Source organism: Plasmodium gaboni, chromosome 11 (genome assembly GCF_001602025.1).
Source record: "Plasmodium gaboni strain SY75 chromosome 11, whole genome shotgun sequence".
In the NCBI taxonomy this organism is placed as follows: Eukaryota; Apicomplexa; class Aconoidasida; order Haemosporida; family Plasmodiidae; genus Plasmodium; species Plasmodium gaboni.
Genome location: NC_031491.1, coordinates 1,656,826 through 1,677,223, shown reverse-complemented (window position 1 = coordinate 1,677,223; position 20,398 = coordinate 1,656,826). Strand labels below are relative to the sequence as shown.

The following is a 20,398-nucleotide window of genomic DNA, read 5'->3' as shown; positions in this document are numbered from 1 at the left end:
GCTTCTATCCTCCTTTCATCTTCATATCTTCTTGCTGCTTCTATCCTCCTTTCATCTTCATATCTTCTTGTAGCTTCCTTTTTTTTTGATTCGTCTTCTCTTCTTCTTATTTCTAACTTCCTTGCTTCCTCTTCCTCTTTTAATTGCTTTTCTTTTTTTATCTGATCCAATTTATTTTTCTCATTTTTATTGTCATTTTCCAAGTTGTTTCGAACCCCTGTCCTTCGAGCGTCTTCAAATAATCCAGATTCTTCAGAATTTATTTCATCTTCAAGATTTTTTTCCATTCTTTCATATTCATTTTCCTTATCATCATTTTCATTATAAGAGGGCTTATTTTTTCCCATAGAATTTACATGACTTTTCCTATTATCTTTTGGTTGCTTCACATTATCAATAGGTTCATTATTAATTTCCTTTTCTTTTAGTTTATCATCATTGTTTCCATAGTCAGTTAATTCTTCAATTTTTCTTATATTAATCGTTTGTTTAAAATCAACAGTATTTGCTGTAAGTGCAGTAAAAGAAAAATGGTTCTCCTTATCTATGATACATGTTGGTTTTATAACTAAATGATAACATTTACCATTTGCTATGTCAATATTATTTTCATTAACAGAATGTTCTGCTGCCCAAATACCCCAATATGTATTTCTTTGGCTATTATATAAATCCTTAGGTGATGTTAAAAATAAATATTCTAAACATTCAGAAAAATTATTAATTCCAACTACATATGCCTCATCCAAGAGACTTTTACATTTTCCTGTTTTTCGGTCAAACGTACCAAAAACTTTTGATTTTAAAGGGAATCTAGGTGGACATTTTGTTTCATAATCAGGTCTGATAAATGAAGAAACATACGTCCAATCTTTTGAATCATTTGTTTTTCTTAATATCTGACAATTAGGTTTTTTTTTTTCTTCTATCGTTCTTCTACACGAACTCGATCTTTCTTGTTCGTGCGTACCCAATATAACACATTCATTTGTTGAATGATTATAATAAGCAGGTAAATTACGGAAACACTTATTACCAAATGAATTTTCTAAACAAGGACCCAAACAATAAGAATATATAGAGCAGTCGAACAAATTCTTAATTAGTGATGGATTTTTCATAGGTAATGTTATATTATCTTGATATTTTTTTTCTTTCTGTTTGTCTCGTTTAATATTAGCACCTAATCGTCCACCTAAACCATACAAACCATAATACATAAACAATTGTGTTTTGGGGTCATACTCCTTCATCGTAAAACGAGTTGAAAATATTCTAGATTTACACATATTATAATTATAATTTGTTTTCTCAGAAAATAATTTTTCTTCATTTTCATGAACTGGACACGTTGATAGCATGTTATTATGCATAGCTATTCCACTATCTTCATAAGATATTTCAACATCATTCTTAAAATATTTGTTAAGGTATCCTGTACGTATTTCATTTAAAAAGTTCAAATTAAAATTCTTATCATATTCTTCACCTTTAAGATTTTGTACTATAATAGCTTTACCATAATTCGGACAACTACCATGTGCTCTCCCTTCATATACATGATTTGGACATTTTTTGTCTTTATAATTATAGAATAATGATTGACTCGTACCTGCTGTTTTATTTGACATAATATTATATTTAAATTCGTCCTTTCCATATTCACCTTCCTTTTGCCATTCTATGAATATATGATTATTCGGAATATCAAACCTTTCCATATAATTCCCTTGTGGGTTTGTATTTTGATTTTCTCTCATAGATGGTTTTCTTTCAGTTACTGATATTCCATTCATATTTTTATTTGAATCTTTACTTTTTTGATTATTATAATCATATAATTTATTATCTGTAGATATATTCATTTGTATCATTTGATGTATTGGTTTAAACGAACTATCTGAATTTAATTTAAACCTATTCTTTATAAAAGATGAATGAACTTTTTGTATATATGATACATTATTGTTAGGATAATTTTTTACTTCCTTCATATTATATTCTTCCTTCTCCTTTGTATCTAAATTTGAAGGTATTGTAAATGCATTTACAGGATTCATATTTGTTCTTATATTTCTTTTTGATTCTTTATTATTTTCATATAGAACTCTTTTATTTGTTTGCTCTGGATTTTTGAAATTAATTAAACTAGAATCCATATTAGAAGAATTATTTTTTATTTTAGGATATATTATATTTTTATCTAGATTAAATGAATTTGCTGTTAAAATAGTAAAAGAAAAATGATTTTCCTTTTCCACTACACATGTTGGCTTTGTCTTTAAAAAGTGGCATGATCCTGTATTATTCATAGATGTTAATATTGTTTTTTCATTTGTTTTATTTTCCATATTCCAAACTCCCCATAAAAATGAACTATTATTCATATCATCCTGTTTCTTAATATTATTAAATAATTTTTCAATACATTTTGAAAATGATAAAGTACGTTTTTCATAATTCCTATAATCGGTCTCACATTTTCCAGTACTATAATTAAAATATCCAAACATAATATGATTTAATGGGAATCTTGGTGGACATTTTGTCATATAATCTGTACGTATGAAGGATGAAGCATAGGTCCATTGGTTACCTTTTTCCTTTTTCACAGGATGAAAACATCTCTGTATTGTCTTATCAGTACTTTCACTTTGACAGTTATGAATTCTCCTTTCTTCATGTGTTCCTATAATTACACATTCATTTGTTTGATGATTAAAAAGAACTGGTAAATTAAGAAAGCATCTATTATTAAAATCTTTGTAGAGGCAGGGTCCTATACAATGAGAATATATAGAACAATCAAACAAATTTTTTATATTTTCTGGATATCTCATTTTTTTTGTTACATAGTGTTCATCGTAATTATATTTATGTAAAGGTTCTTCAATATTAGCACCTAATCGTCCTCCAAGACCATGTGAGCTAAAATATATGAATTTTCTCTTTTGTTTACCTCGTTTATATATCCTTGTGGATATATTACTATTGTTATAAAATTTACGAAAACACATATCATATCCATTTTCTTTTTTTATCATACTATAATGTTTCTTATTATAAGGACAATGTTTAAAGAGACCTTGATACATAGATAATCCACTTTTGTTCAAAGGAATTTCTATAGGAAGCTTATATTTTTTATTCAAAAAACCAAAACTTATTTCATTTAAAAACTCTTCACTATATTTATTATCCTCAAATCCCATCAAAAACGTTTTCCCATAATCAGGACAACCCAATTTGTAAGTCCCTTCTTTTATATGATTTGGACAAATAGTAAATTTTTCGGATTCATTCCCTTTTGAAAGCGTGTCTCTTTCTCCTTCTAAAGTGGGAAAAAATATATATATATATATATAATTTTATAATATTGCCATATACATATATATTTTAATTAAAACATATATAAAAGATATCATATATATAGAATAAAAAAATAATTTGTTTCATGCCAATATATAAGATATAGATGCAAAATATATATATATATATATATATATTATACTTTTAGGATTTACCAATTTCATATTTGAATTTCCCATTTCCATGTATCCCATATTTTGACCATTTTATATTCACATGATTCTTATTTATATCAAATCTGTCCATAAACTCCTCTTGAGGATTATTGAAAGCACTAGTACTGTTAATATACAGAAATAACAAAAACAAAAAATGATTCAATACCCCCATATTTATTACAGTAATATAAAAGAATATAAAAAAATAGAAAACAATTAAATATATATATATACTAATTTTGTTTCAACCAAACAAATAGAATATATCAGAGAATTAAGATAAAAAATAATATATGTGCTTAATTTTCAATTCATGAAAAATAAGTAGCAATATGACGACCACGTATGCAATTAGAAAAAACATATTTAAGAGTCTTTTGCAGTATAAATAAAGTATAATAAATAAAAAGAACCAAAAATTTTATATATCTATATATTAACATAAAACGTTTATTTTGAAACAATAAAAAAATAATTATAAAATATAAAAATTATATATATATAATATGTTACTCTGTATAGCATATAAGTAAAACATATATTGTAGTGTGTGTACAACCAAAACACCGTACATATATATACAAATAAAAAGTTATTATACAAAAAAGAAAAAAAAATAATTACATATTCCTATGCACAGATGTATATAAATATATAATATAGATTCAAATTATATCAAAAATTTTTTTTATTATTTTTTACAAAAATAGATCAATAAATATATATATATATATATATATATATATTATTTCATAAAGAAAATAACAGTAACATACATATAGGTTGTATATATAAAAATTTTAAGAACTTAAAATTCATTTAATTTCACATTATTACATTTTACAATTTTAAATACATTAATATTATTTTTCTTTTCATCTTTTGAGACAAAAAGCTATAACCATGTAAACAAAATATAAAATAAATAAATAAATAAAATAAAGACTGATAAATTTTCTTTATATAAGAACACATGCAGGTTTTTATTATTGTCTATTTTTTTTTTTTTTTTTTTTGTTCTTGAGTTTCTTCTCAAAAATTGTGACATGTCTTTTGTATAAAATTTAATTTCTCATCTATTTATAAAATGTTATATGCGTTATTAAAATTAAGTGAGTTAAAAGGTAAAAGATTAAAAGTTATATACGCATAAGAAGAAAAAAAAAAAAAAAAAGCAAACAAATAAACTAATAAACAAATAAACAAAAAATATAAGAATAAATATTTTACATATATTAAATTATAAAAATTAATCATATTCACAAAAAATATATATTAATTTAATTATAAATAATCTAACAGTTTTATATGAATATTATGATAATAAAAAAACATGCATTGAGCACTATCACTTTATTAGTTCCTTTATTTTTTTAATATATATTCTTATATATTCGCATCTGGAATTATGTAGCAACACGAAGTATAGAAGAACATAATTCTTTCCTACAAAAAAAAAAAAAAAAAAAAAAAAAAAAAAAAAAAAAATTAAAAATATATACAAAGTGAAAAAACATATATATACATATAATTATATATAGGCATAATATATATATATATTTTTATTTATTTATTTAACCCTAATAGTGTTTTTATTTTTCTCCATTTATCATCTGTAGCATCATTTATTGCACACATTTCTTGTAAAACTTTAATTGTTTTATTTTTGTCTAAATATTCTAATGGAACTATTTCCACACCAACAATTTCAGCATTATTGCTACTATTATTGTCATTACTCTTTTTATATATAAATATTCCATCTGAAATAAAAAATTGTTTCTTTTCCTTATCATCAAATTCGACTGTTATTATTCCATTTCTTAATAAAGTAACAAGGGGACTATGATTATTAGTTACAGTAAAATAACCTTCAATACCTGAAAATATAAACACACATATTATATAACGACTAATAAATAAATAAATAAATAAATATATATATATATTAAATTTTCATATTAACCTGGAAAGGAAGCTCTTTTTATTACTTGATTTCTGAATATAGATTCACTTGAGGAAGAAATCGATAAATACAGGTTACTATTTTTTGCAGTACTAAAAAATATTCTTCTTGTTCTATAAAACATCTTTCCTCTTGTTTTTACTTTTTTAATATTTCTTAAATATAATATTTTTATCCTTTGTTTTTAGTACTTATATTTTTTTTTTTTTTTTATACTTATTTTATTTTTTCTTATTTCATGAGAATGAGCATTTTAAATAAGAATGTAATTTTATATAAATATTTATAAATATATATATATATATATATATAATAATAATAATAATAATAATATATTATATTTTATACATTTATTACATAAATATTTTTTTTTCGTATTTTTTTTTTTTTTTTTTCATATAAACATTAATAAATGTGAACTTTTGAGTATGTGCTATATATTTTTAACGTATATAAAAAGCATATTAATATTTACAAAAAAATATAATAATAATAGAAAAATATATTCTTCTTATTTTATTTAATTATTTATTTCTTTTTATATTTAAAGTTAATTTTATTTTTTTTCAAGCGTTCATTTTAAATTACACAGTTGATATTTTTCGATATATTATATCAACAATAATTTATTTTATTTATATATTCCGCATAATATAATTATACTATATTCACACTTTCAATTTTGTATTTCTTTTATTTTAAAAAAAACTTTTAAAAGTAAAATACCATTTCTTTTTTTTTCATTTTTTTGTTTTTCACGTCTCTGTTCACAAATTATATATATATATTATCATTTTATATCATTCAAGATAAATTATATATTAAAAATTAAAGAATAAGATTTTTTTTTTTTTGTTTACTATTCATAATAATAAACATATATATAAAAATATATATACACCATGGAAATTTATGGGAAAAAAATAAAAAAAAATACAAATATATACATATATAAAAATATATATATAATATATATATATACTTATGTGTTACCTTTTTTTTTATTTTTATTCATAATTTCATAAAATAATATATATCTAAATATATTATATATATATATATATTAATATTTATATATTTTTTATATTAATTTTTATTTTTATTTTATTTTTTTTTTTGTGTATGACGAATTATATTATATTACATTTTTTTTATAAACTTACTCTATGTAATTATTCACTCAACTGTCATAATTTATTATTATGATTATTTTTTTTTTCATAAATATATAAAGTATTATATATATATGTATGTATGGTTTTACATTTGTAATATATCATATAAAAATGAAAAAATTATTATTTCAAAATACACACAATTGTATATATATTTTTATATTTTAACATGTATTTAATATTTGCAACATATAATGATAGAATCTAAAAAAAGGAATAAGAATAGACAAAAAAAAAATGATAAAATAGAAAATGTGGATAATATCCATAAGGAGGAAATTACTAAGAGATCTAAGAAAGAAGATAAATCAACCCAATATGATATTAGTTTTAATAAAGATATGAATATATATATAGATGAAGGACATTATATGCAAAGTTGTATTATTAAAGAGTTAGAAAGTCATTTTAAAGATGAAGAAGGGAAAAACAATGTATATTATATATATGAAGAATTAAAAATAAATAAAAATATTAGTAGTAAGATATATTACTATACATGGTTTTATTATTTTGAAAATATGATATTAAAGCTAGATAATTTTTTAGATATGATATTAAATTATTCTTATTACTTATTAAACGATTCATGTAATAAAGAACGTATTTTCTTTTTAATCGAGACACCCCTTAAAATAAATATACATAAATGTATTGATAGTACTGGACATATCACTATAAATTTTAAACATAAAATGTTTAAAAATATTGAAAAAATAATTTCAGAACAAGAAAATAATTGTACAAATAAAAAAAAAAGGAAAAAAAATAAAAACAATTATGACAATACAATAGACCAAAATTGTGAATCAATATTGAATAACGAAAATATTAATTCACCTAATAAATCAATTGATATTGATGTGGAAAATGTTATTGAAGACGATATTACAAATGTTTTACAGAATGAAAAAGAAGACTATATAATTAATTTTTTAAAACATCAAAAAATAAAAAGTATCTTATATATTAATGATATCTTCGAACCTGAACATTTATCTATTTTATTTCTTATTCATACAGAAATAAAAAGTGAAACCATAAATTGTATAGGAAAAACATATACAGATGGAGTATTTAATGATGAATATTTAAATAAATCTGATTATAATGAATTTGGAATATTAAAAGGGTATGATATTATATTATTAAGATATTCATATGAAGTTATATATTTTTATAAAGAAGATAATACATCCTTATTCTCTGATTATAATATACAGAAAAGTGATGACAAAGATAATGAAAGGAAAAATTCTTACCCTCTAAATTATAACAATAATGAAATTGATAATTTAAATAATCAAAATGATACAAAAAATTTCAATTATAATAATAATAGTTCTTATTATGAAAAAATATTAAATGATAAAAATAAATATCATATTATGCTTACTTGGAAACCTCATTTAAAATATGTAAATAATTCTACTCAAATTGTACTTTTAGATGCATTAAACATATCTTCGGGTATGGATGGATATATTGATGATAAAAATTTTAATTTTGATGTTCTAGTAAATGATGAATATTCTTATTTAGTTCAATATAAGACAAAAATATCTATCTCTAGATTAATATATGCCGTCACTTCATTGATTCAAAAAAAATTAAAGCCAATGGTACGCTTTTTAAAAGGAATGAAAACAAGAATACATAAAATAAATAAATATAAATAAATAAATAAATATAAATATAAATATATATATATATATATATATATATATATATATTATGTCTATTTTATTATATCCTTTTGTTCATATAAATGTAACCCATTACAGTTAATATGTATAAAATTAGAAAATTTGTACACATGATATTTATTTATTAAATTTATTCAGGTATATGTTCCCCACTGGTGGTATAATGAAATAGCATTTTGTGAAAATAACTTGGATGAACCAGCAAATTTTCAATTATATGTTCTAAATGTAATCAAAAATTAACATATATATAATAAAACATTAACACATATTGTGAATATTACAGAATAGTTATATTAATTTTTTCTTTTTTCTTTTTGTTATTAGGAATTAAAGAAAGATGGTCTCTTAAAAATTGGATATAGGAAAATTAGTTCGAGAATATTTACCATGAATCATAAAGGTATTGACATAAAAAAAATATACAAAAAAAAGTTATTCCATTTTTTTTTTTGCAATATGCTTCTTACCTTCGCTATTCTTTTGCTCTTTCTATTTCTACAGATATAGACTTTATTATAAAACTAGCCATGAAACATGATGCTATTCTTTGTTCTAATAATAATGATATAATTAAATATTATTTAGAAGTAATTAAAAAAATAAATATATAAAAACTAAAAACATTATATCATCTCTATGCATAAAAAATATATATCTACACATAACACAAAGAGTAACATGAATTAATTATTTTTATAAATTTTATTTTTTAGATGAATGAAAATGCCAAAGTCTCCAAATTTATATCTAAAGGAACCTTTTTTGTATTAACCAATTACCTTTAAGCAAAACATTGCAAAATCAAATGAAATAAAATAAATTAAATACTTTTGTTTAATTCAAGTATATCCATATTTTTCTTTTCTTTTCTATTCTTTCCCTTTTTTTTTTTTTTTTCATAAGTAATAAGTTACGAAAAAAAAAAAAAATATATATAAATATATGTATATATAAATATAATAATTAAAAATTTTTCGTATTAGTTTCTCATATATTTAATTTTATAATTCTTTTCGTATATGTTTATTACATATATTTTAATCTTTATATATATATTTATACGTATGTATACATTTTTTTTTTTATGTATTAATTTAATTTATTGTTTAATTATATTTAAATTTTAATTAGAAATTTAATTTTTTATATAAGTTCTGTTTTTATTGTTATGTTTTAATTTTTATGTTTTAATGATTATGTTTTAATTTTTATGTTTTAATGTTTATGTTTTAATGTTTATGTTTTTATATTTATTTTTTTATTTTTCTTTTTATTTTTATTTTTATGTTTATGTTTTTTTTATTTTTTTTCCAATTCGTTATAATTTTCCCTTTTCATAGAAAAGGATACTAAATAAAAATTTAAACTCATATCAAAAGCTTTCAATTAAAAATATAGATATATATATTTTATGTGGATGAAAAAATTGAATAAAGAAAAATGTAAAATCTATAATTTGTAATATATATATATTTTTTTTTTATCCGAATAATAAAAAAATTAGATCTATATTAATCAAATTTGAAATATTCTTTATCAATTTTAATTTGAATAATATACATATATATATATATATTTCCATCGTATTTATGGTAACAATAAAATATTATGAAATAATTTTGACTGTTACATTTAATATATAAATATTATAAAAAATATATTTACTTCAAAATGGAAAAAAATGATTCGTATTTGTTGAGATATCATAAGTACAAAATTTTGATTCACCTGTTATATGAGTTAATAAATTATGAAAAAGATAAGTATGAGATTAATTTAGATTTTGAAAATGAAACATCATATAATTATATAGAAAATATTATAAAATTGTTGTTTAATTATATATTTAATATAAATGAAAATTATTTAAATTATGACACTGCAGAAAAAAATAGTATGAATACAAGTTTCTCTTCATGCTCATCAGATATTATAAATGAAGAATATTTAAACTCCATAGACGATGATAATTTTTTTAATTCCCTCTTTTTTAATAATATAGACATTAAAAAACATAAAATAAATGATCATTGTATAAATGAAATCTATATATCAGACAATTATAAATCTGAACATTTACATAAAAATATAAAGCACCAAAATATAAATAATTTAACTGAAAATAATCAAGTAGATATTTCACATGAAGAAATGTGTGAAAAATATACAGATATTTATAACAATGAAACAAAATTATCTAGTAAGCAAAATAATATAGAAAAAGAAATATTACCTACTTACATTGAAAATGATAATAAATATATATTTTGTAATATAACAAATAATGACCATCTTTTAAATAATGTTTTTTTCAATTTTGATTTAAATTGTAATAAAAATAGTAAAACAATAAAAGAAAAATTAAAAGTAGAAAAACAAATATTAACAATTTATTACAACTCCTTTTCTTCTACTATCATAGATATGCTTTTGAATAATCCAAACATACATATACCAGATATAATTATATATTTTCTTTTTAATAATGTAGAAAAAATTGAAGATATCTCATCTTACTTCAAAAACCAATCTTATACATTCGATACAATATATTCCTACATAAAACAAATAAACAATATGGATAATAAAAATATTCTTAATACTCCTACACCTTTACATACATATGAAGATTTTAAACAAATGCATAATAAGGAACTATCTCAAAAATTTGAAAATGAAAACAATATTGATTATATAAATAATCAAACGAAAGAATATAACAATGAATATTTTAACAACACAGCCATTCATTTGCATAAATTTATAAATGATAAAAAACTTGATTCAAAAAATAATTTAAATTTTAACATAGTCGAATTTAAGAGTATTCACATAAAAAAAGAAGACCCTTACATATTATCAACTTACAAATATAATTTTAAATTAAACAAATCAAACAATTTATTAAATAAATTTATGAGCATATTAAATTTACAGTTAGAAAAACATCTTCATTTCAAATTTTGTATTGATATATTTTTTTTAAAGAATTTAAAATTAATTAGTTTAGAAGCTTCAAAGCCTTGGATTTTTTATTGGTGTATACATTCCATACATTTATTATATAACACATTTGAAATTGAAGAAAAAATAGGTAAACCTACTTTTGATTATATTAAAAAGTGTGTTTTCCTTTATCTGAACAAAATAAAAAATAATGATGGAGGATTTGGTGGAGGACTAAATCAATATACACACATTGCAACAACATATGCAGCTGTCTGTGTTTTTATATATTTACATGATGAAGAAAATAACTTTTTAAGCTTTCTTGATAAAAAAAAATTGCATTCTTATATATTAAAATTGAAATGTAAAGATGGATCTTTTAGAGTACATATAAATGGAGAAATTGATATGCGAGGAACTTATTGTGCTATTTCTATTTGTTCTATGTGTCATATATTAACAAATCAGGTTAAAAAAAATGTTGAAAAATATATTTTGTCATGTCAGAATTATGAAGGTGGTTTTACAAGTGAAAAATTTCAAGAATGTCATGGAGGGTATTCTTATTGTGCATTAGCTACATTATGTATATTAGGAAAAGTTAATAAAATAAATCTGAAAAATTTAACCCATTGGTTAATGAGTAAACAAAGTAATATAGAAGGTGCATTTATGGGAAGAACAAATAAGTTGGTCGATTCATGTTATTCATTTTGGATGGGTTCTATATTCTTTCTAATAAATGAAATATATATGTTAAAAAAAATACTTTTTAATAAAGATGGAATAAATAATAATAATAATAATAATAATATGGACGACTATATTAATATAGAAAAAGGAAATGAAATAAAGGATTATTCAAAATCACATGAATTATGTCAAGAAAACAATATAAATTCAAATAAATATACAAATAATATAAAATTAAATTGTTTGAATAAATATTTAAATAAACATTTTAAATATAATAATCTAAATAATAATAATCCTAATAATTATTTATATGAACAAAAAGATGTACCAACATATCATAAAATTCCAAATGAGGAAACAAAATTTTTGAACTATCAAAATGTCAAGAATATATCAAAGGAATCAAACATTATGGAAGATATATTATTTTTTGAAAATTACAAAAATGAATATATAAAAAAAAATGTTCTTTTCAATGCAAATTATTTAAAACTTTATTTACATTTATGTTCACAAAATAGGAAGGGAGGAATGAAAGATAAACCTAAAGAAAGGATAGATTATTATCATACGTGTTATGCTTTAAGTGGCTTATCCTTAGTACAAAATCATTTATCATTATTAGATAAAAATAATTCTAATGATATTCAGAATAAAGATATATATAATAATTTAAATAAAATACATATACTATATAATATCACAGTTGATAAAGTCTACAATAGTTATAATTATTTTTCTCCCAATGTTCCTTTGAATCAAAATAAAATTAATTATAGAATAGGTAAAGGGGCATATTTATATTTAAAAAGACTACTACGAGAATGAAATAAAATGAAATGGAATTAAAACGATATTATAAAAATTATAATTCTTATTTTATTTATTATATTATATATAAATATGTATATATTATATACATTTTTAATGATAAATATAATTAAATTATATTTTTGTATTTTTTATAATTAACTATTTTTTAATTATTTTTGTAAAATTGTTTTTCTTTTTTTTTCTTTTTTTTTCTTTTTTTTTCTTTTTTTTATGTGTGCTTTTCATTGTTTCTTTTAAAATGTTATTCCGACAAATAAACTTTAATATATTATAACATGAAATTTTGATGTTTTGAATTTTTTTTTTAATGCAAAAAAAAATTAATGAACTTGGCACTATTTTCCATAAAGAAATATATATATTTATAAATACACATATATATATATATATATATATATATATATATATATATATATAATATAATACATGTTTTGAATAAAATTATTTTTGCAATTTATATTACAACTCATATATATTTTCTATTTTTCTTTTTTTCCAAAAATTTTTATAATTTTTTTTATTTGTTATTATATAATATATAAATATTTTTTATATAATATTATATATACATATATATATATATATATATATATATATATATTTGATATTTAAAAAAGATATAATAAAAATAGTACTCGTAATCAAAATTTTATACACATTTTCGATTTTCTTTTTTTCCCTTTAATTTTTCATCATGTTGGAAGAAAGGAAAAATGTATTTTTATCCAAATATTTTAATATATTGAAAACAAATCTAGTGCCAAAATTTGATATAGCAAGGTATGTGTAAAATAATATATACTTATTTTTTTCATTATTTTATTTTTTAGTATAATTAATATGTAACATATATTTGAAAGATATATAGGATTAATATATATACATATATATATTATACTGTAATATTACCATTATCCCGTTTGTACATATAATATATTTCTTTTATGTGATCAATACATGAATATATATATATGTATTTATATATATATAATTATATCCTTTGGCACATTTTATTTTTTATTTTAGATGTGATGCACCTAAAATGTGGAGAATGGCAATGGGTGGTGTGGACCCTGCTACACCCCAAGCTGAGTCGTTTATTAATTTTCACAACCACACTGTCACATATATGGTTTTTATTATGTTTACTGTTCTTTTATCATTAAAAAGATGAAAAGTATATATACATACATATATATATATATATATATATATATATATAGAGATACAATTTATAAATTATTATTTCATTTTTTTTTTTTTTTTCTATTATGTACAAAATAAAAATATACATATAGACATACATATTATTATACAGTTTCATTATATTCTTTTCCCTTTTTGTAAAAAAACTTATATTAATTTTTAAAACTCAAAAATTAACATAAGATATATTATATTATATACCTTTTGTGAATATAATAGTTAATAATTATGAAAATAAAACAAATCCTATGCATATATAAACATATACATATATATGTAATAATCCAGTATATTAATTTATATTATCTTTTCTAAGTTAATGAAAAGGCAACACTAAAACTAATGTGAGAAAAGGTATAGTGTGAAAAAATTACTTTTGAAAAATCGTGTAAATTGTAAAATCATATAGTGAAAAAAATCATATAGCGTGAAAAATAATATAATGTAAAAAAGCTTATAATGTGATAAAACCATATGGCCTGAAAAATCAAATCATGGAAATACGATCTAATGGAAGAATCACATGATAGAAAAATAGTATGATGCATAACTCACATATTATGAAAAATTAAAAAAAAAAAATAAAATAATAATAAATAAAAAAAAAAAAGTATAGGACAACGATAAAGGAATCACAAAAAGTAACAATAAAAAATATAAATATAAATATATATACATATACATATATATATTTTCTTTTTAAAGGTGGTATGTTTCCTATAATTCTGTTATAAATTCTGAATATATAAAATCTATTATGATATATATTTTTATCGTATATAATTTTTTATATTCCCCTTGATATCATTTATTGATATACATTATTCACAAATTTGTTTACATTATTTTCCTTACTATTATATATATCATCCTTTTTATATATCACAGTAGCTTGTTCATCATAATCAATAACCACTGGATCATAAAAAGTTAATATCCTATATTTTATATTTTTATATATTAAAATTTTATCTTTTAATTTTTCAAAATATAATTGTGTATTTAAATTATAATTTTCAGTAATTTCTTCTATATCTTTTTCATAAACTTCTTTGCTTTCATTAGAAAGTCTTTTATTTTCCATATTTTCTAATTCCATTTTTTTTTTCTTATATCTTTTTTTGACCACAAAATATTTATTTTTTTTAATTTTTTGAGATCGTTCATCCTGTTTTGAATTTTTTCCTATATGTTTTTTTTCTACTTTTATAGTGTCTCTATCAAATTCCTCCTTCATATTTTTTACTTCATCAGTATTATATATGTTATTCACCCCATCTTTGTCATCATATAATCCTTCCTCTTTTTCTTTACATGTACTTGGGTATAATAAATTTTTTTCGTAAAAATTTAATTGATCTAATAATAATATAGATTCATCATCCAAATAAATATAATTATCCTCATTACATAAATTATTTAATTCCTTTGATAACGAATTAGATGAACTATTCATTGTATTCACATCTTCTGGTATGGTATCCAAATTAGTACATTCATTAAATGGTCTTAATATATAACCATAAAATGTATAGGAAGGTCTTGAAACTAATACTGCTTTTTTATCAACAAAATGTTCATTATAATTTAACAAATTAGTATATGTTTTATTAATTATTAAATCATTTTCTTCTAACATTATTTCATTTTTTAATAAAACAATATTAGTATACCAACTATCACATGTTCCATATTTAGTACCAAAATGTTCACCCTTTCTTATTTCCACATCAATAGTTATTAGAAATCCACAAAACGGACCACTTTTCGTAACACAAAATATATGATTTCTCTTTTGTATTACTTGATTAATTATATTTTGTTCTAGATACAAATATTCTAATACCCCAAAATCAGTAGTATCCTCCTTGCCATCACTATTTAAAGTCAAATTGGACCAATCTAAAGTAACAGATTGTAATAATTTATTTTTAGGGCTAATAATAGTTCTTTCTGGATACTGATCACTTTTATATATTATATTATCTGTATATGGAAACTTAACAGGACAATAAAATGTAGTAACACTATATGGAATACTTTTGATATTCATATTAAAGAATTCTTCACAATTATATAATTCTTTGTTAGAGGAAAATTGATTATATGTTAATTTGTTCTCTTTATTCATAATATTAACATTCAACTTTTTATTATTTTCTTTATCATTATTTTTATCATTATTTTTATCATCATTTTTTTCCTCTTCAATATTAATATTACTTAAATTTTTATCGTCATATTTTATATTATCATCTTCGTTTATTTTTGTTATACCTACTTTTATATCTGTTTCTTTATTGTTCAATTCCTTATCTTTTAATACCTCCATTTTTGAAGCACATAAATCCACAGTACTATTATTAGATTCATTCCAATGTTTTAAATATTCTTGATATTTTCTATAGGAAAATATTTTCTTATGTAAATCCAAATATATATCAGCTACTCCCTCTTGTGAAGCAAAATCACCAATGACTTCACTTATAATTAAATCATAATTAAAATTACTACAATAATGTTCATCCAAACTGTTGTCCTTAAAGTTGTATGAAAGATTCTTTCTCTTTGATTTTCTCTGACTATCGTTTTCTTTATATTCATATACCTTCGAATAACAATTTATAATTTTAATATAATCCTCTAAATTATATCCTTCTATTAAATTTTTGGCCATTTCAGAAGCATCTCTATTAACCTCTAAAGCATCTACATGTTTCGCACCATTTAATATAGCATTAATGGATAATAAAGATAATGGACCCGTCCCTATTTCAATAATGTTTTTATTATAAACATAACAGCCTTTGTTATTTTCAAAAAAGATATATGGATTATTCCCATTCTTCATATTATTTAATTTATATACATTCAAGTTGTCCATAGTATTAACATTAGCAGTATTCATCATACTATTAATACTTTCAGTATAACATAAACTTAAAGTATTATTATCACCATTATTTGAATTGTTCATATTTATACTATTACTTCTTATTGAATTAACAGAACATGTATTAGTCCAATTCTTTCCATTCTCTAACATATTATTACTATCTGATTCACATGATATATCCTTATGTCCAGTCCATCTCATAGCTGCTCTATAATAATGTAATCTATTAAAATCATTTAGCATCGTTAAATGGTTATATAAATTAAATTGATTACATATAGATAAGGTATTAGGTTTCTTTCCATATTTATATTCAGTTTTCGTTGCAATATTATTTTTTATAAAATAATTAATTTTTTCTTTCAAACTTAAATTTCCACTCCATGTTCTAATCCTCTTAGAAATATCATGATCTATAGTTTTGCTGCTTAAATCAATTTCTAAATTTTTCAAAAGTCTCTTATATTTCTTTTTCCCTCCACTATCATTATTAGTGTTGTCTTTCTGGGACTTTTCTTGGCTATTTTTCAATTCACCAAAACATTTATTTATATCCTCACCAATTTTAATGTCTTCCTTATAATAATTATTATTATGAAAGGCAGTGGTATTTTCCAAAGTATTATTTTTAGTTGCTGTATTATTATTAGTACTTGTTGTAATTGTGTTAATATTTCTAATAATATCCTTATTAGAACTTATCATATCATCATTTTTAATAATATTAATGTTCTTTTTTTTAATTTTATTTGTATGCTTTATTACCCCTGTTTCCAAAGATTTAGCAACATTTTCTTCATTAATGTTATCGTCCTCATTTGTCTTACCCTTCTTTTCTGTTTTAGATATAATATCATCTACAACATTATTAATCTTATTATTATCACTATTAATAATATCTTTTTCGTTGTTTTTATATACATGTCCTTGTTCTTCCACATCAAAATTTTTTCTTTTCATACATTTTTTTTTATTTTTTTCTTCATCTTCATTTATTTTTGGTTCATACTTGTCACTATCCTGTGGGCATATTTTCTTGTTTTTATATTTTTTCGTATATTCCCTTTTTTTATTGTCCACATTGTTCATAAGAGTATAATCATCATCTCCCTTATTTATCATGGGATCATTAAATATATCATTGCAATTTTCTATTGTTTTATTTATTTCTTTTTCTTTATTTATATCATTTACTGATTCTTCATTTTCTTTTATAAAACAATTTTTGTCCTCTTCCTTATTTAAGGTTTTATTGTTTTTTTCATAACTCTCCATTTTTGTAGAATCACTCTTATTCTCATATGTGGAATTTTCAATATTATCATTTATCACATTATCATTAAAATCGTTATGTTCATATATATTTGTATTAATCATTTTTTTTTTTTTTTCCTCTGTTGTCAATTTATTTTTATATACTTTTTTGCATCCTTTATTATTAATTTCATAAGATTGTTTAAATTCATTTTGATAGATATCAAGCTCAGTTTTATATTCATCATTAGGATTATTCTCACTATGATTATTTTCATTATTATAATAATTATAATTATTATCATTATCCTTTCCATTATTAATAGTATAATAATTTTTCGATTTTTTATTTTTTTCCTTTTCATTCTTGAGATTTTTTTGTTTATTCTTTTCATCACAAGGATTTATATTCACGTCACACATTTTATTATCTTTCTCTTCTTTGTTAATATTCTCATCTTGTATATTATATAAAATTGCTCCATCCTTATTTGATTTATTAATATCTAATGTTTCATTTGTTGAATTGCTATTGAAGCTTAGTGTATTATGGTTTCCTTCCCCTTCAAAAAGTAAGGTATCTTTTTCTTTCATTCTTATCTTTTTGTCCTTATCCAATAAATTACCATGTTTTCCATTTTCTAAACCACAAGATATATTTTGTTCATTTTTCTCATTTAATATAACATTATTCTGATTGTCATTAATCATATCTATATCATTCTTTTTTTTGATTACTTTGGTATACGTTTTTTGCTTTAATACATTTTCTTCATTGTGATAATTTTTATCGGTTGGTCCTGTTCCTTTTGTATTATGTTCTTCATAAACCATTATATAATATGATTTATTTATATTTTTTTTTTTTCTACAAGAATTACTATGATATATATATGTAACTATATATTTTATATATACATAAATTATAACACTTCATTTGAAATACATTCACAGGGAATATAAGATGTTATATATAAAACGTTATATATACTATCTATGACGTTTTACGTAATATGTAATATATAAAATGTTATATACACTATGTAAGATGTTCTTTCTAATACGTAATATAACTATATATTATAAATATAATAAAAATAGAAAAAAAATTATATATTTTTTTTTCTTTTGTTCACTCGTTTAGTTTATATTATGCACACTACGTTTATTTTTAAATATATGCATCATAAAAAACATAACCTTTATAAATATATATATATATATATATTGTTATATGAAAAAATCATATCATTAGGATAATCTAAATATACTTTATATAAAAATTATAATATCAAATACTTAAAAAAACATATATTGAATATTATAATAAAATATATAAAAAAAATAGATTATATAAATTAATATATATATATATATATTAAAATCTCTAAATAATCATATTTATGTATACACTAAATATGATTATATAATATTATATAAATTTTTTTTTTTTTTTAATACATCACACTCATTATAAGTACAATTATAATAAAGGGATATACCTTAATGAGTTATAATAAATATGGATCTAGAAAATGTATACTGTTTTTTTTTTTTCTTTTTTTTCTTAAATAAATATTATATATATTATATATATATATATATAATAATAACAATAAGAAAAAATAAAATAAGATAAAATATTACAAATTATATATACATATATAATAATAATAATTCATATTTACGAAAAATCAGGTACAAATAAAATCATAATTTTGAGAACATAAATAATCTTGAGAAAGAATTATTTATTTCTTTTTTTATTTTTAATTTCTTATTAAAACAATTTATTTTTTTTTTTTTATTATGTTCCTGTATATTATATTTGGATAAATATAAATTGCATTATCATATAAAGAAAAAAAAAATAAGATAATATATATATATATATATATATATTTATTTAAAAGTTATATTTTATATATATTTATGTATGTACATTTTTGTTTTTATTTTTTTTTATTTTATTTCATTTTATTTTAATTCATTTATTTTTGATAAACATATAAAATATTTAGAAAAATATGAAAAATAATGTGAAATTCATACATAGAGTTCCAACATTCCTTTACAATTTTTTGTGTACATATTTTTTTTTTTTTTTTTTATAACTATTACATCATTCTATTCATCTTAAAATGTTGATTTATTTAATATAATTATATATATAATATTATACATAG

The 20,398-nt window shown here is 20.0% G+C and overlaps 6 protein-coding genes across 6 annotated transcripts in view; 3 read left to right on the top strand and 3 right to left on the bottom strand.

Moving 5' to 3' along the window:
• PGSY75_1147800 (merozoite adhesive erythrocytic binding protein) overlaps positions 1-3,699 on the bottom strand; it is a gene marked incomplete at both ends in the record, with an annotated part of 6,059 nt that extends 2,360 nt beyond the window's left edge. The window contains 2 exons of the mRNA XM_018786590.1: positions 1-3,328; positions 3,525-3,699. Coding sequence (XP_018641385.1) covers positions 1-3,328; positions 3,525-3,699 — 3,503 coding nt within the window. The remainder of the gene's footprint in view (positions 3,329-3,524) is intronic.
• A 1,234-nt stretch (positions 3,700-4,933) lies between these two features.
• PGSY75_1147700 (putative mitochondrial ATP synthase delta subunit) lies at positions 4,934-5,617 on the bottom strand (the record flags this gene model as incomplete). Its single annotated transcript, XM_018786589.1, has 3 exons — positions 4,934-4,973; positions 5,107-5,407; positions 5,494-5,617. The coding sequence occupies 3 exons, from the start codon at positions 5,615-5,617 to the stop codon at positions 4,934-4,936; spliced, it is 465 nt and encodes a 154-aa protein (XP_018641384.1).
• A 1,245-nt stretch (positions 5,618-6,862) lies between these two features.
• On the top strand, positions 6,863-9,162 carry PGSY75_1147600 (hypothetical protein; the record flags this gene model as incomplete). The annotated part of the gene is made up of 5 exons (XM_018786588.1): positions 6,863-8,290; positions 8,513-8,602; positions 8,702-8,777; positions 8,879-8,964; positions 9,091-9,162. 5 exons carry the CDS (start codon positions 6,863-6,865, stop codon positions 9,160-9,162), a joined length of 1,752 nt encoding a protein of 583 aa, XP_018641383.1.
• Positions 9,163-10,048: 886 nt separating this feature from the next.
• Positions 10,049-12,850, top strand: PGSY75_1147500 (putative farnesyltransferase beta subunit; the record flags this gene model as incomplete). The annotated part of the gene is made up of 1 exon (XM_018786587.1): positions 10,049-12,850. The coding sequence occupies one exon, from the start codon at positions 10,049-10,051 to the stop codon at positions 12,848-12,850; it is 2,802 nt and encodes a 933-aa protein (XP_018641382.1).
• Positions 12,851-13,550: 700 nt separating this feature from the next.
• On the top strand, positions 13,551-14,030 carry PGSY75_1147400 (hypothetical protein; the record flags this gene model as incomplete). Its single annotated transcript, XM_018786586.1, has 2 exons — positions 13,551-13,636; positions 13,883-14,030. 2 exons carry the CDS (start codon positions 13,551-13,553, stop codon positions 14,028-14,030), a joined length of 234 nt encoding a protein of 77 aa, XP_018641381.1.
• An 840-nt stretch (positions 14,031-14,870) lies between these two features.
• Positions 14,871-19,046, bottom strand: PGSY75_1147300 (hypothetical protein; the record flags this gene model as incomplete). Its single annotated transcript, XM_018786585.1, has 1 exon — positions 14,871-19,046. One exon carries the CDS (start codon positions 19,044-19,046, stop codon positions 14,871-14,873), a length of 4,176 nt encoding a protein of 1,391 aa, XP_018641380.1.
• Between the last annotated feature and the right edge of the window lie 1,352 nt (positions 19,047-20,398).